The sequence below is a fragment of the Chiloscyllium plagiosum genome, unplaced genomic scaffold (genome assembly GCF_037043375.1).
Source record: "Chiloscyllium plagiosum isolate Xiang-an unplaced genomic scaffold, Cpla_swu_hap1 HiC_scaffold_18, whole genome shotgun sequence".
Lineage (NCBI taxonomy): Eukaryota > Metazoa > Chordata > Chondrichthyes > Orectolobiformes > Hemiscylliidae > Chiloscyllium > Chiloscyllium plagiosum.
The window spans coordinates 14206137-14221442 of record NW_028270156.1 but is presented as its reverse complement, the minus strand read 5'-3'; the positions used below and the strand labels follow the sequence as shown (position 1 = coordinate 14221442).

Sequence of the window (15306 nt, the reverse complement as noted above, 5' to 3'; positions counted from 1 at the left end):
TTATGAATTGCACTGGAATGCCAACCTTGATTTTGAGCTCAAACCCCTCAACTAGTACTTGATCCCAGAACTTTGAGATTCAAAAGGTTACCAACTAAGCTGTGGCTGACTCTATGAAACAATGTTTACCACTGAATGGAATTCCACTATTTAAGTGGGTGAAGATGTTTTACCCCAATGAAATTCACCAAAGTAGCAGAAAACACCACTAACCTGGGAACTTGTTTCTTTTGAACTCCTCCCAGCAGCTAAATATGCTAGAAGGGAATAAAAACTCCTCCCAGCAGGTAAATACGCTAGGCGTGCTAAAAACAACTATTGTAGTAGAGATTAGTAACACTCTGACCAAGTGGAATCCAAGAAATGACGTCAGAAGTGAATGTAGTGTCTACACTATCACTTCAACCATGCTAAACGCAGAGCCTCTGTCAATGCCTCCTGCTGCCAAATAACCGTTCAAGATAATGACAATGCAAAATCCAGGAAAGTGAGCTATGATATTAATGACCCTTTTTTCTCTATTATAAAAACTTCTGAATTATATCTCTGCAGGACTGCTGACCCCTCAACACTGAACCTCTCAGCCTAGCGTTTGTCACCTCCAGACTCAACTTTTCAAATTACTAGTGGTCGACTATCCTTCAAAACGTAAGTTTATTCAAAACTGTGTTAGTCATAACCCACCTGTCACTAATTCTGTTTATTCCATAATCTTGTTCTGACTGTACATTGCTAGCTCAGTCTACCAAGTATAAACATTTAAAAATCTAACCCATGCATTTAAATTGCCTCCTTTATTTTGTTCTCTATTTTGCAATATCCTTCAGTACTACAGAAAGATCAACTGACCAGAAACTTTTTTCCTTTGAATGCAGTTTCTCTTGCATCTCCTTGTCCATATAACCCACTATTGGTAGCATACCATTAGCTGAAATTCCTCCTCCTCTGTCCCTTTCCTTTTCATTTTATTTGTATAAGGTATTGTTAACATCTACTTCTTTGGCCAAGCTATTGATTCTTCCCCTGACCACATAACTCATTTGGTTCAGCATCCTTTTTACCTTGATTACCCTTCTGTGAAGCACATTGTGATGTTCCTTTCAAGTCACGGCAAGCTGTAACTGTTGCAATTAAAAGTATGATCAGCCAGTACATTCAAGTTTACTGTAACAGCGTATTAACCCATCCAAATAAAAACCTTGGTTGCCATTATTTCTTTTGTTCAAAAGCTCAACCAAAAGTACACATAAAACATGCTGACAAATGTTGCATAATTTGCAACACTCGTCAGCATGACTCACCTTTTAGCACTAAGTTCCATAGACTGTACTCATTTTGCTCAGTTTAGAGAAGCTTCTTATAATCCCTAGATATTTTTTTCTGAAGAGCAGACTGCTTTTAATTTTCAATAATTGAACGTTTCCGACATGGTCAGATTACTGATGATTTACACTGAAACGGTAAAGGAGGAAGTGAGGACTGCACATGCTGGAGATCAGTGTCAAGAGTGTGGTGTAAAAGCACAGCAGGTCAGGCAGCATCCGAGGAGCAGGAGAGTCAACGTTTCGAGCATAAGCTCTTCATCAGGAATCAGAAACATTGATTTCCCTGCTGAAACAGTAAAACATCCCTAAAAGACTGGAACCTTGATACATTTCTTTCTTCATGATTCCATGAGGTAAGTAAGACAAAAAGAATTAGATATGAAGAGGAATGTGCAAATGCTTGGTATAAGTTGGATTTTAAGATGGTCCTAATAAGCCACCGTCCTCAAGTTGTACAACTAAACTGGATTAAACCAGAACAAAATACTGCTGATAGTGTAAATTTACACTAAAAACAGAAAATGCTGGACATACTCAGCAGATCCAGGAGCATTTGTGGACAGAAAAACAAAGTTAGCATTTCAGATCCATGACCCTTCATTAGAACTGAATTATAATCAAGGTTTATGTTCAGAATAGAATGGAACTACCCATTCCTATGGCATCTCCAGGGAACACTTCCTCTGTTCCAAACTGATGTGAAGTCCTAAATATTTTAAAGTGTATTTGATATTATCTGAATACTGGAACCCAAAACAAAGGTCTACTAGCAAAATCCAGGGATTTAATAAGACAAAAAAACTGCAAACTTAGAAGTTTCCAAACTTTAAGACAATGAATTGTAGCAGGCTGGGGCTTACACAACTCTTTCAGCAGGGCCATAGCTCTCCATATACTGAAATGATAGCTGACATCAGGGAGAAACATAGCATGTTGACCATATTTATGAACACACCCAAAATACACTAACCACTTATGAACATATACATAATTAAAAATAATTACTTCATACCCTGTTGTTACGAGCATGAAAAATCAGAAAACAGCTGATCAGTTCAAAACAGACTGTTCTAGTTTCTATCACAATTACTAGGAATGTTTATGACACTCCTACAACTCATGCTGTCAATAAACATTGAAACCTGGATGTTCAGTGACATTTGCTGCAGAAGGCATCTCTCAGTACACATTATTTTGGGATGAAACTAGTGCTTTCCATTCTTTAAAACAACTTATATACAGTGTAAATTACACAGTGCATTCATAGTTAGAAAGTGAAACCCATAACTACTTCATATTGATCGAATTTAAAAACTAACTTATAAGCAATGGTCAACTTCTTCCCTCCTGAGATTGCAAGCATAATGCACTTTGGTTATTTGTGGCTAACAGCAGAGCTTGTCTGGTAATCAGGTTCAAATTGTGATCATCACCAGAGTCTTGATATAAGCTGCAAATTTGAAATCCTCTGCTGTAACTCATTATACTCGATGACCTTCCCTCAATTCACCTGAATTCATGGACTAATTTTTTTAAGAGATTCGAGATTATGAAGTGTTCAGGAGAATAGCACCATCCAGATAATCCAGATCAGCCCTTGAACATTTAAATAAAATTTTCCATAACTCTGCTACTTAAAGTGCTTTGCAGACATTTAAAGAAATGTAGTCACTAGAGATTCAACAGTCAATTTTCACACAGCAAGGTTTCACAAACAGCAATATAAGGAACATTGACCAGACTGGGCCAATATTGATGGAGCTGGACAGATAGTAAGTGGACATTTTCCCTCGCTGGGAAATTAAGAACAGGAGGCACTTTCAAAATGAGTGATATTCAATTCAAGAGTGAGACAAGGAGGAATTTCTTCTCTCAAGACGGTAATTGTTTGTTTATACTTCTCTCTCTGGCAAACAGTGGAGGCTGGGTCCTTTTTTATTCATTCACAAAATTAGGGTGTTGTATGCAGCATGTATTGTATATTCCTAATTGCCCAGAGGGCAGTGAAGAGTCAACCATATTGCTATGGGTCAGGAGTCACAAAGACCAGACGAGGTAGGGATGGCAGTTTCCTGCCCGAAAGGACATTAGTGAACCAGATGGAGTTTTTTCCCCACAACCAATTCATTGTCACCTTGAGGTTCTTAATTCCAGATATTTACAGATTTCAAATTCTACCATCTGCCATGGCAGGATTCGAACCCTGGACCCCAGAATGTTATCAGGATCTCTGAATGAACAGTCCAGCGATAATACCACTAGGCCATCGCCTCCTCCTCGATTGAATTCAAGACTGATTTAGACAAATTCTTGATCTAAAAGTATAAAAACGGGGACATGAGAAAAGATTTATTCAGGCGTCTGGAACTCAGTGAACAAAAGGGCAGTAATTTCCAGGGATATGGACCAAGTAATGGAAAACTTGAATTAACTTTGAGTCCCGTTTATCAGTAGCAGAGTGGCCACTTTCTAGTCTAGAATAAGCTTAAAGCATTGCAATATAAAGTTACAGCCTCCATTACTGCGTCAACAATTGCCTTTTTAAAAAATATGATTAAGGCACAAATCAAAATTCATCATTTTCTGTATTTTAGATGCACAGAGCCGAGATAAATGTCAAATATCTACAATCTGATGACAGCTGTATGTTGATGAAATAATATTTCTGATCAAATTATGACAAATTAAAAAATACTCTATGCTGGTGCCATTATCTGGATTACTAATCCAATTAGCGCATGCACTGAATATTTACAGCACTTACACAGCTGGTCAGTTTACATGTGTGTAGCTGTGAACACAGTTCAACTTTTACATAACATAAACAACGTTTGCCACTTTTCAAAAGCCAAACATGCTACAGGCAACATTGTTATTTTGTAAATCTTTATTTCTCTTCCATCTGTCTTTAAGAGGAGTATTCTGCAGATTTTTTTTTTGCATCCATCTAGAAGAGAACAGGTCAAACTGCAAGCAAGTCTTTTGTGTATTATATGCCAACAACAGTACAGTATCTATTTCTTTTGCAAGTCAGAAGACTTACTGTGTATGTCTGCAGCCTGGACTCTCAAATATACTGCTGGTTAGCAATATTCTCATATGTAGTTAATTCCTGTAAATCCAAACCATGAGCTACCTATTCCTTAATCTTAATGGACAATTGTCAGAATCAAGGCTAAAAATGTAAACAGAAGCAGTCTTTTGTTCTGAGTTAAACTGTATAAACCACACAGAAAGATAACATGGACAGAACCTACACCTTCAAGATGAAAGGCATTAAAAGTTATTACAGAAACGATTGTCAACGTCAAACGATATATTTTGATGACCATGAAAGAATCATTCTGGAACAATTTCAAGAGTGCTTCAGCAGGAGAAAAAAAAATAGCTAAAATGCAGATGAAAGTAATACTTACAATGACTGTAGTGTAGACAGTCCTTTCAGGGCTTCGCTTGGTACAGTTTTCAATTGGTTGTTCTGAAGCATTCTGCAAAATCAAAAAGGTGGACAACTCAGCATTTTAGAGTCATGTAAATGCACTGAAATATAACCACAAAATATCTCAAAACAAATTCTTTTATATATCAACATTCATTGAGGTCATAAACCAACAGCATTTTTGCCACTAAAATAGGCAAAAAAAACTCATGCATTTGACACAAAGCTGGTAGTACAAGCTATGTAACTCCATGAAATGCAGTAAATACTGATGAAGAATGCCAAGGACTGATATTGTAAGAAAATGACACTTCATGAAAATAACAATATTTTCTAATAGATTTAGAGAGCTGTATAGCACGGAAACAGACTTTTGGGTCCAACTTGTCCATTCCAAACAGAAATCCCAAATTAATGCGGTCCCATCTGTCAACATTTGGCCCACATCCCTCTAAACTCTTCCTATTCATATACCCATTCAGATGTCTGTTAAATATTGTAAGTTGTACCAACATTCACCAGTTCCTCTGGCAACTCATTTCTTTAACACACCACCCTCTGCATGAAAAGGTTACCCCTTAGGTTCTTTTTAAATATTTCCCCTCTTACCTTAAAATTATGCCCTCTAGTTTAGGACTCCCCTACTTTGGGGAAAAGACCTTGTCTATTGACCCTATCCATGCACCTCATGATTTTATAAAATTCTATAAGGTCACCCATCAGCCTTTGACGCTCCAATGAAGTTAGCCCCAGCCTATTCAGTTTCTCCCTACTGTTCAAATCCTCTAACCCTAGCAACGTCTTTGCAAATCTTTTTTGAACCGTTTCAAGTTTTAGAAATATAGAATCTTGGAGATAATTTTGCCCATGTCAGCTTTTTAAAAAGGTTATCTCATTTCATCACCCTGCAAATTACTCAACTTTATTTATTCCTATACATTAAGTATTTTTTCTTTTTTCTTTTGAAAATATCAATGAATTTGTTTCAACCATTCTTTCAGACAGGGCACTTTCAATCATTACATTACATGGTGTAAAATAATTTATTTTCTTGTCCATTTCATTTACCGATTACCTATTACAATTTCCTGAAGTACGGTGCCTAGAATGGAATACAATATTCCAGGTGGGACCTAATTAGCGATTTGTAAAGATTTAGCATAATGCCCTTGTATTCACACTCCTTGCTCCATTTATAACATCAAGAGTCCAGAGTGTTTTTTAAATAGTCTTCACAACTTGTCAGTATTTCCAACAGTATGTAAATCCCTAGATTTCTCTCTATTCCTGTGCAACTTTAAAATGTAGGATTTAGGAAGACCGCAATGCCATTATCCCCATAACCTCCTTTTTTATCAGTATCCATCAATTTTTATCTTCAACTTACTCAGTCTTTGAGTTACCCCAGCACTCGTTTGGAATGCTTTCTCCCCATTTCCTCTGACTGAGGAGATTTCTCTTAGTCTTCCCAGCATTTTGTTTTGGATGGCATGGTGGCACAGTGAGGCACTGTTGCCTCACAGTGCCAGCAACCAAAGTTGAATTCCAACCTTGGGTGACTGTGTGGAGATGGAAACAGTCTCTTTGGTTTACCGCTGGGTACTCTGGTTCATCCCACAGTCCAAAGGTGTTCAGGTTAGGTGGTCTGGCCATGTTAAATTGCCATGTAGTGTCCAGGGATGTGCAGGTTAGGTGGGTTAGCCATGGTAAGTGCAGGGTTATGGGGATGGGATGGGGCAGAGAGAGTCTTCACAGGGTGGGATGTTTTTCACAGAGTTGGAACAGACTGAATGGGCAGAGTGGCCTCTTTCTGCACTGTAGGAATTCTATGACCCAATGCATTCTGTCCAAAACAGTATCGCCTAGTTCTAGACCGTATCACTAACCACACACCCAGCCAGGAGAAACAAAAAGTTTCTGCATCCACCTGGTCCCTGTCACATCTGTAAGAATTTTGTTAGTTTCAATTAGGTCATCTCTCATTCTCTGAAACTCTGAAAATGCAGACCCAGTTTCTTCAATCTCTCCTCACAGGATTGCAGGACCAGCCCAGGATTGTCTGGTGACTTTATGCTGCACTCCTACTACAGAAAGGACTTTCTTCCCATGAAACCCTTGAAGTATTGGTAGCTCTTCGATCACTACAGATGGCAGAGCAAATCTAAACACTGTCTTGCTTATAATCTTGATTTATCTTCCAGCAGACACCACCACCTTTTAAAAAATAAGTTCAAAAGGTATGTGTGTTGATGGAATACTGATTACAATATTCAGCAATTGGAACGGCAGTACTGATACATGAAGCTGTATAAGAGGGATTCTCTTGGAAACATACAAAGTTCTAGCAGTGCTAGACAGAGCAAGCATAGGAAGGATGTTCCCAATGATCAGAAACAAAGGTCACAGTTTAAGGATACGGGATAGGCCATTAAGGACTGAGATGAGGAGAGATGTCAACACCCAGAGTTGTGAGCCTATGGAATTCTCTGTCACAGAAAGCAGTTGAGGCCAAAACATTGATGTTTTTCCATTTTACTTAGATTACTTACAGTGTGGAAACAGGCCCTTCGGCCCAACAAGTCCACACCGACCCGCCGAAGTGCAACCCACCCATACCCCTACATTTACCCCTTTAACCTAACACTACGGGCAATTTAGCATGGCCAATTCACCTGACCCGCACATCTTTGTGACTGTGGGAGGAAACCGGAGCACCCGGAGGAAACCCATGCAAACCCGGGGAGAATGTGCAACCTCCACACAGTCAGTCGCCTGAGTCGGGAATTGAACCCGGGTCTCTGGCGCTGTGAGGCAGCAGTGCTAACCACTGTGCCACCGTGCCGCCCAAACGGGTCGTCAGATATAGCTCTTAGGGATAAAACAATAACAAGGGTATGGGAGAAAACAGGAAGAGGGTATCAAATCAGAGGATCAGTTATAACCATATTGGATGACAGAGTAGGCTCAAAAATGGCCAAGTTGCCTCCTCCTAATTTCTGTTTCTAGGTTTTCTTTTTGTTAACAAACAATTGCTCTTAAATACTGGAATCTAGCTCTTTGGCTTTATAAAAACAGATGATCTGTTACATTGTTAACAATATCATTCTTTGTGGGTCCTACTGAAATTGGAATGCATCACAACTCTGGCAAACAATCAATTTGAGAGGATTAATCACTACAAGAGTAAAAATCTCAAAAGAAAATACAATATATCTAAATTACAACTTTGCTAGGAAAACTTGTTTTCTGCACAAAAGTCACAATATCCCCCTGACCTACATAACCTGCAGCTCCCTTGGAACCCAGCCTAGAAACAAACATTTATACACACCACAATACTTTTCAGCATGCCCTAGGAAGAGAACAGTCATTGGGAAACCTAGTTCTGCCAAAACAGCCAGCCACAAAGGTTTCATCAACAGCTCACCCACCCACACATCACCATCCCCACCCCCACCAAAAATAAAGATTAACTTTTAACTAGATGCTATATTATTCTGACTTTTTTTTGAATAGCTAAAGCATTGCCATCCTAGAAGACAAGAATTTATACAAGGTTCTTCATGTTTCACAAAAATACAAGCGTTTGGAAGCTACCGTCAATGTGCTATAAGGAGGAGGATGCAAGCTTGGATTTATTCTATGAATATCACGTTCAACCACTTTACACTTATAGACTATTCGGATTCTGTCCTGTGGTAAACCAGCATTAACATTTACATGAAAAGTCCTGTCACTGTACTTGGATTTTTTTTGTCCACTTAATTGTGTTCTTTTTATAGTGGATCTCTCCTGAACATTTGCAAATAAATATTTTGCATCAAAACTCCAAGTGTTTGGCTGTACAAACGTGGACTCCAAATAGTGCTACTGCAACATGCTATTTAATTTCAAATCAAAAGTGTAATATTTCCTTTCATCTTTCCAAAGATAGAAAAACATAATTACTTCTTAGAGTGTAATTTTGTTTGAGATTAGAATACATCTCAACATCGCAAGGCAAAGTCTGCCTACTGTTTTTCCAAAGTTTGCTGATCTTTATATAACCAAAGAAGTAAATTAGTATTAAGGTCTGATGAAGAGTCACTGGTCTCCAAACATCTTTTTTCCTCTGCAGATGCTGCCAGTCCTGCTATACTTCTCTAGCACTCTGTTTTTGTTATAAACTAACATTAGTATAATTCAAAATTGTGCTTATGGAAGACATTAGATGGATAATTCAAGTCTGAATATAGAAGATTCAGAAGGGAAAATGAGAAAGTAAGAAAAACAATTAGAGATTAAGATGAGAAACTGGCAGCTAACATACGAGAGAATCCCAATGTCTTCGAGAATATTCAATACCAGGAATACAGAATCTTGGAGGTCATCTTGTGTTAGCTCTTTGAAACAGCTATCCCATTAGTTGTATTTCCATCTCCCTTACTCACCTTTATTTATTCCTCTACATTAGCATTTTCCAATTTTATTTTTAAAACAAATTGTTGAATTTGTTTCAACCATTTAGGCAGAGCATTGCAGGTCATTAAATCTCATTGTGTAAAATATTAAATATTAAAAGAGAATGGAGCCAATTAAGGACCTAAAAGGGGATTAATGCATGCAGGCACAGGCATTGATTGCAGTATTAAATGATTGCCTTGCAACTGTCTTGACAAAATGTAGTAGTTGCTTCTCAGGTTATGATAAGAGGATAGTGTTCAGATCTTTGGAAAAATTTTAAAATTGGTAAGGCTGTCTGCATTTAAAGTTTGTAAGACACCAGGATAGGATGAGATGCCTCAAAGGTAACGGAGGGAAGTGAGTGTGGAATTTGCAGAAGCACTGGACTCAGGAATATTGCACATGTCACACCCTTGTTCAATAAAGAATGTAAAGATTAGCCTAACAATGATAGGTCAGTCAGTTTGAGTATGGGAAACTTATACAAACAATAAACAAAAAGCAAAGAACTGCAGATGCTGGAAATCTGAAACAAAAACAGAAAAAAAGGGTCACTGAACCTGAATCATTGACTTTGCTTTCTCTACAGATGCTACCAGACCTGCTGAGTTGCTCTAGCTATTTCTGTTTTTGTTCTAGAATCAATAATTCAGAGCAAAATTAATAGATGATTGGACAAAACTGGCTTAACAAAGGAAAGCCAGCAAGGGTTCATCACAGGCAAATCATGCTCAACTAATTTACTGGAGTTTTTCCTAAAAGAGATAAGAGACTATCAATAAGGGTAATGCTGTTGAGGTACTGAACATGAACTTTCAAAAAAAGTCAACACTGTGCTGCACAGACCTATGAGCAAAGTTACACTTCATGGATAAAGAGGGACAGCAGCAACATGGATATGAAGTGACTGACAGGAACAGAGTAATGATTAATGCATATTGTTCAGACTGGAAGGAGGTTTGAGGTGAATTCCTCAAGAGTCAATTTTGGTTGCTCTTCATAACCAAAACCTTGGGGTGTAGTATTGAACATTGCAGATGATACAAAACTTTGGAGTAATGTGAACTCGTAGAGTAGGGTTGAGTAGAATGGAATAGAGTAAAAATTCAAAATGACAGAAAGATGGAATGGGCAGAAGGCAGATGAAAGTCTTGCAGAGAAATGTGAAGTGATTCACTTAGTAATAAAAAAAAATACAGAGAGACAATATAAAATGAAAAGTGCAATTCTAAAGGAGGTGGGAGTTGAGGAATCGGGGTGTCATAAGTCTTTGAAAGTGGCAAGACAAGTTGGGAAAGGAGTTAATAAACCATAAACTATTCTAGGCCTTACTAATAACAGCATAAAGTATAAAAGCAAGGAGATTAATGTAAATATGCATAAAACACTCTTTTGGCCTCAACTAGAGTATTGCATCCAAATCTGGGTGTCATACTTTAAGAAAGAGGTGAAGATATTAGAGACAGTACAGAAAGAGATTCTCAAGAATAGGTCTAGAGGAACTTAAGTTATGCAGTTAAGATTAAAAAAGTTGGGATTGTTTTTGTTGGAGATGAGCAAGTTGAGATGTGATTTAATATGGATATGCAAAATCAAACCATTCCAATTCAATTAAGAAACAGAGTTCACAGATTTAAAGGTAACTGACAAAAGTAGTAATGAAAACTCGTCATGAAACTTCTTTTACAAAGCCAGTGGTTAGCATCGAGCTAACACTGCCCAAGAGTGTGTGGAGGCAAGTTGAATCGTGCCATTCAAGAGGGAATTAGATTACCTGAAAAGGAAAAACGTGTAGGATTACAGAGAAACGATTAATGCCTCATTCAGAAAGCCAGCAGAGATATGTCAGGCCCAAAGGCCTCAATCTGTTCTGTGACAATTTTAAGATTCTGAGAGATCAACAGGATGTTTAGATAAAGAGACTCTTGCCAGCATTTAGGTCTGGATTGAGGGGTCATAGATAGATGATTAAGATAACGACATTTTGAAAATAACTAGACGAAGCCCTTGACAGATTTGTGGAGCTGTGAATTCATTTTCAGGATTAGTAGTTACAATAGAAAACAAAACAATGTTTATGAAAATAGACATAAAATTAAATGAAAACAGGGCAAATAGGTGTGATTCAGAATAGTAAAGGTGGAAGAACCTGACTGGGCTGAATAGCCCACTGTAACTTTTGTCTATTTCTATATAACTTACCCTGAACCTCACTAAACTTTAAAGGATTTTTAGGAACTGGCATTCTGTTTTTCTTTGTTCACAATTCAAACACAATCAGAGTTAAAAAAAAAGAGGTGACAAACATCTGCAGACTCATGTACAATCTTGCTGGGCAGACAGCCGAACACACCTTAAGTATTTGTGCAAACAAATGAACATTTTTACCACATGGGTGAAACAGGTTGTCACAAGCTACACCAAACACCCACTCCTGACTGTTAAGTAACATCATGGGATAAGGTTATGGGGATTTGCATCAAGCACTGATGAATCGCAAAATTAATGGTAACTGTTGAATAACAGATATTAATCACAGAACATATACTTAAAGGTTTTATATGGATGCTACAAATCAAACTGGAGGGAACTAAATAAGTTGCTTAGACATTTTACTCTGTCATGAGTCTTCTGCCTCCAGTTCGCTGAAAAAAACTCTTGGTATGCATAATTGCACTCTATATGATCCTATCTTGCTTTTAGTAAGAATGGAGTGCCATTTAAACCCAAATATCTACATCTCACAGGATCAGAAACGATACCAAGATTCTTAAATTGAATGATAAGTATATACAGAACAACCTTGGTTATCCGAACATCGATGAGCCGAATTTCATATTATCCGAACAAGATCGCAAGGTCCTGTAAAAATGTTACAGCAAAGAGGTGTTACCAACACCACCTCCAGTCCCCATTAACAAAGCTCTCAAAGGTTTGTGACATTTCATGGAGTGGTATGAAGCTGGTGGTTAGAGCAGTTTGGGGCTGAGAGGAGCAACTGATAAACAATAATACAAATAATATTCACCTCTGTTGCTGTTGCTGTGAGCAGTTGCTGGTGGATAACAGTCATCAGGACTACGGCGCTTTATTGACAAAGCAACAGTTGCTATAACTGAGGCTGCCTCTCGCTCATGCGCACATACCCTCCCTCCCATAATCCACCCCTGAGCCAACCCCCCCCCCCCCCCCCCAAACCGACTGATGGCAGAATGCCGGCCATCAGCATCATCTCACACAGCATTGCGGCTGCGCTGCACTCTGATCACCTTTTGATCCTTGCACATTTTAAGGAGCCCTTGTTTGTGAATCCTGCTTGGTGCCTGCTTTTTGTTTTGTTTCCTGACATTAATTATCCTGATCTGTGTGCAGCGTGGACCTCTGTCTTTTTAACCTTCCTCTATCTTCAATCTCTACCTTTGCAGCATAAATCAGTTATCCAAACAAAATAATCCCCACACGTCTCATTCAGATAATCGAGGTTGTTCCCAAGGTATTCAAAGAAAACTCACATTCAAGACATAAATACTGCAAAAGTAACTAATGTATTAATCCAACTTTGAAGTTCTGGTGACATTCACAATCCAATCAATACCTCAAATGCTTTAAGTCATTACAATTCATTTTGGGCTATCCTTACCTTAGCATATAATCATAATACAACTGTATGAAATAAAATATTTGTTTGATTCGAAATCTAGGAAAGAAGATCTATATAGGGAACTTATTTATATTATTTTGATATTGCCAGTGCAGTGGAGCACTGTGGACCTTTGCGAATGCAAACATTTCTTATAAATAAATTATGCTTTTCCACCTGAATGTATGAATTTGACCCATCTCTCAAATTCCAATCCATGGGTATTATGAGTGACCTATTCTCATAGGCTTCTAAAAGCTCTAAGCAAATGCTATTTAGATTGGCTTGCCTTCTAAACTAGTCCAAAGTATCTATAAACTTGAATCAAATCATTCTGAAGCATTGTACACTGATGCATCAATATTTTTGACACACACGGAGAAAGGTGGAATTAAAAAATAAATTGAGATACAAGATATTCAGGTAGTCAATTGTGCTCATTCTTTTAAAATCTATTTTACAGATGTTATGACACACATCTGTGATAATTGGAACTTGAACCCAGACCTTCTTGCCCAGTGGTTGGGACATTACCACTATACCAAAAGAGCTCATAGGAGATAGACTATTTAGTAGTTGAATATGGTCAATAATCACCGTGTACAAGCACAGACAAATCAATAAGTGCTCAAAGTATTTCAAGACCTAACTTTTTCTCTTTCATCACTGTGGCAAAAAAAAATTCATGCATCAACATGCAGCACTCCAACAATATGATGCATTTTTATACACTTGTTCAGTTGTGCACTTCAGCAATCATATTTTAGGAAAACTATGCTAATTGGACTGGTTCAGAAGGCAAGTCAGTCTAAACAGCAGTTTTACCAGCCACTGTGGAATATGTCAGAGAGATTGGAGTACAGGCACTTACACACACCCAGAGATCAGAATGGGAAAGATGGTAAAATTTATTCATTCATATAGAAAAGCATGATCACTATAAAGAAAATTGGCATTAATGGGCCACACCTGTTCACTACAATATCACTGATCTCTAAAATGAGATTTAATTTAGGACCAATAATATTTTAAAACAAACATCATAGGGAGTCACCTTCGGCAATTCCTAACCCATTTTTAGCAAACAATGATCAATTTCAAACAGCATTACTGACTATATCCTGAAATATTTTGGAGGTGGAAATAATGGACCAATACTTACAAAACTTTTAGTTGGTACAAACCAGACAAAGCCTCTGGGTGAATGTAAGACAGGTCATTGCCAGCTAACCGCCTATAAAAGGGAAAAGAAGCAATCTTGTAAACCAGTTCAGAGACAGGTAACTTTTTTTTTCAATCAATACAAGAAGAATTACTCTATAACAGACATTAATCAAACTGAAATTAAAATACAATCCTGCTTGTTTAAAAGCACTTTAATTTGAATGACTCTCAATGGATAACAGCCCACATATCACATTCAGGCACTCTGTTGTATTTGATACCCTGCAATTATAATAACCACCAAGATCTGCAAAAAGTGCGAACGTTTTACTGAAAAGTTGTCACAGCATCTCAATTCCAATCTCATCATTGGACTGTCTTGAACTAATCTATAATGCAGCTATTTTGTGTACTGTATGGTGGTAGTGACATGCTGGAAATAATGGTTGTAGTTAAGAATATAACATCAAATGACAAATAGAAATTATACCTTATATCGCTGGGCCACAAAGGGATTCATTTCAAACACAAAACAGGGTGCAGTGTTTTAATTGTGTGTAGTCAGCCTACAAATTTATCCCAACTTCTAAAGTTCTGAAGGCATACAAAGTTTGCAGGAAACACAAAAACCTGAGGCACATATGCTGTGTAATCCACTTTAAAGGCCATAATGCCCACCAACCCAGTTACTAGTTATCCTCTTCACTGCTAGAGCTCCAACTAAACTTTGCACAGGTTTCAGTGAATATTTCCAATCTTGCAATCATTTCTTGAAACAGATTTCCTGCCTACAGCATGCAATATAATTTGATTGCTAAGAGCAGGAGCATAAGCATCCGGTAAAAGGCAAAGAAGCAGCAACAAAGTTGGATGTATGAATTGTTACAGGAAAAAGGTGGAAATAAAGGTGCCAGTTTACATTAGTAGAATGTGAAATGATGCACAGGTATCATAGTGAACAGAGTTGAGATCATGGCAAAGATTTAAAAAAAAGTAAAAGTATCTCCAAGGAACTGAAACTGAACCAGGCAAGTGGAAAAAATTGGTTTCATAAATTAACAATTTTAAAATTAATTTTCAATGTTAGCAAAAAATATCAATTTATACTCAATCTAGGCCGTTTTGGTTTAGCCGCAGGGGAAGAGATCCAGACCTCTGTTTTATCTCAGAAAAGTCTTCTGCAACATTCCACACTACTCAGTTCAGGCTAAGTAATGTGAGCACTTAAAATCAAGATTGTATTAGGAAGCAACACACAAATTATGTTTTCGAGCACTGTGAATCACTTTTATGAG

General features: G+C 37.7%; 1 protein-coding gene and 1 long non-coding RNA gene across 3 annotated transcripts in view; one reads left to right on the top strand and one right to left on the bottom strand.

The window, feature by feature from the left end:
* lgr4 (leucine-rich repeat containing G protein-coupled receptor 4) overlaps positions 1 to 15306 on the bottom strand; it is a 142073-nt gene that overhangs the window by 49179 nt on the left and 77588 nt on the right. The window contains exons 3-4 of one of the 2 annotated variants that reach the window (XM_043705452.2): positions 14010 to 14081; positions 4742 to 4813 (exon numbers count right to left, since the gene is read on the bottom strand). In XM_043705452.2, coding sequence (XP_043561387.1) covers positions 4742 to 4813; positions 14010 to 14081 — 144 coding nt within the window. The remainder of the gene's footprint in view (positions 1 to 4741; positions 4814 to 14009; positions 14082 to 15306) is intronic. The other variant, XM_087996308.1, reaches the window with a different exon arrangement.
* Positions 1 to 15306, top strand: part of LOC122557652 (uncharacterized) — a 65841-nt gene that overhangs the window by 3316 nt on the left and 47219 nt on the right. The window contains exon 2 of the long non-coding RNA XR_006313890.2: positions 553 to 648. This is a non-coding gene — a long non-coding RNA (uncharacterized LOC122557652). The remainder of the gene's footprint in view (positions 1 to 552; positions 649 to 15306) is intronic.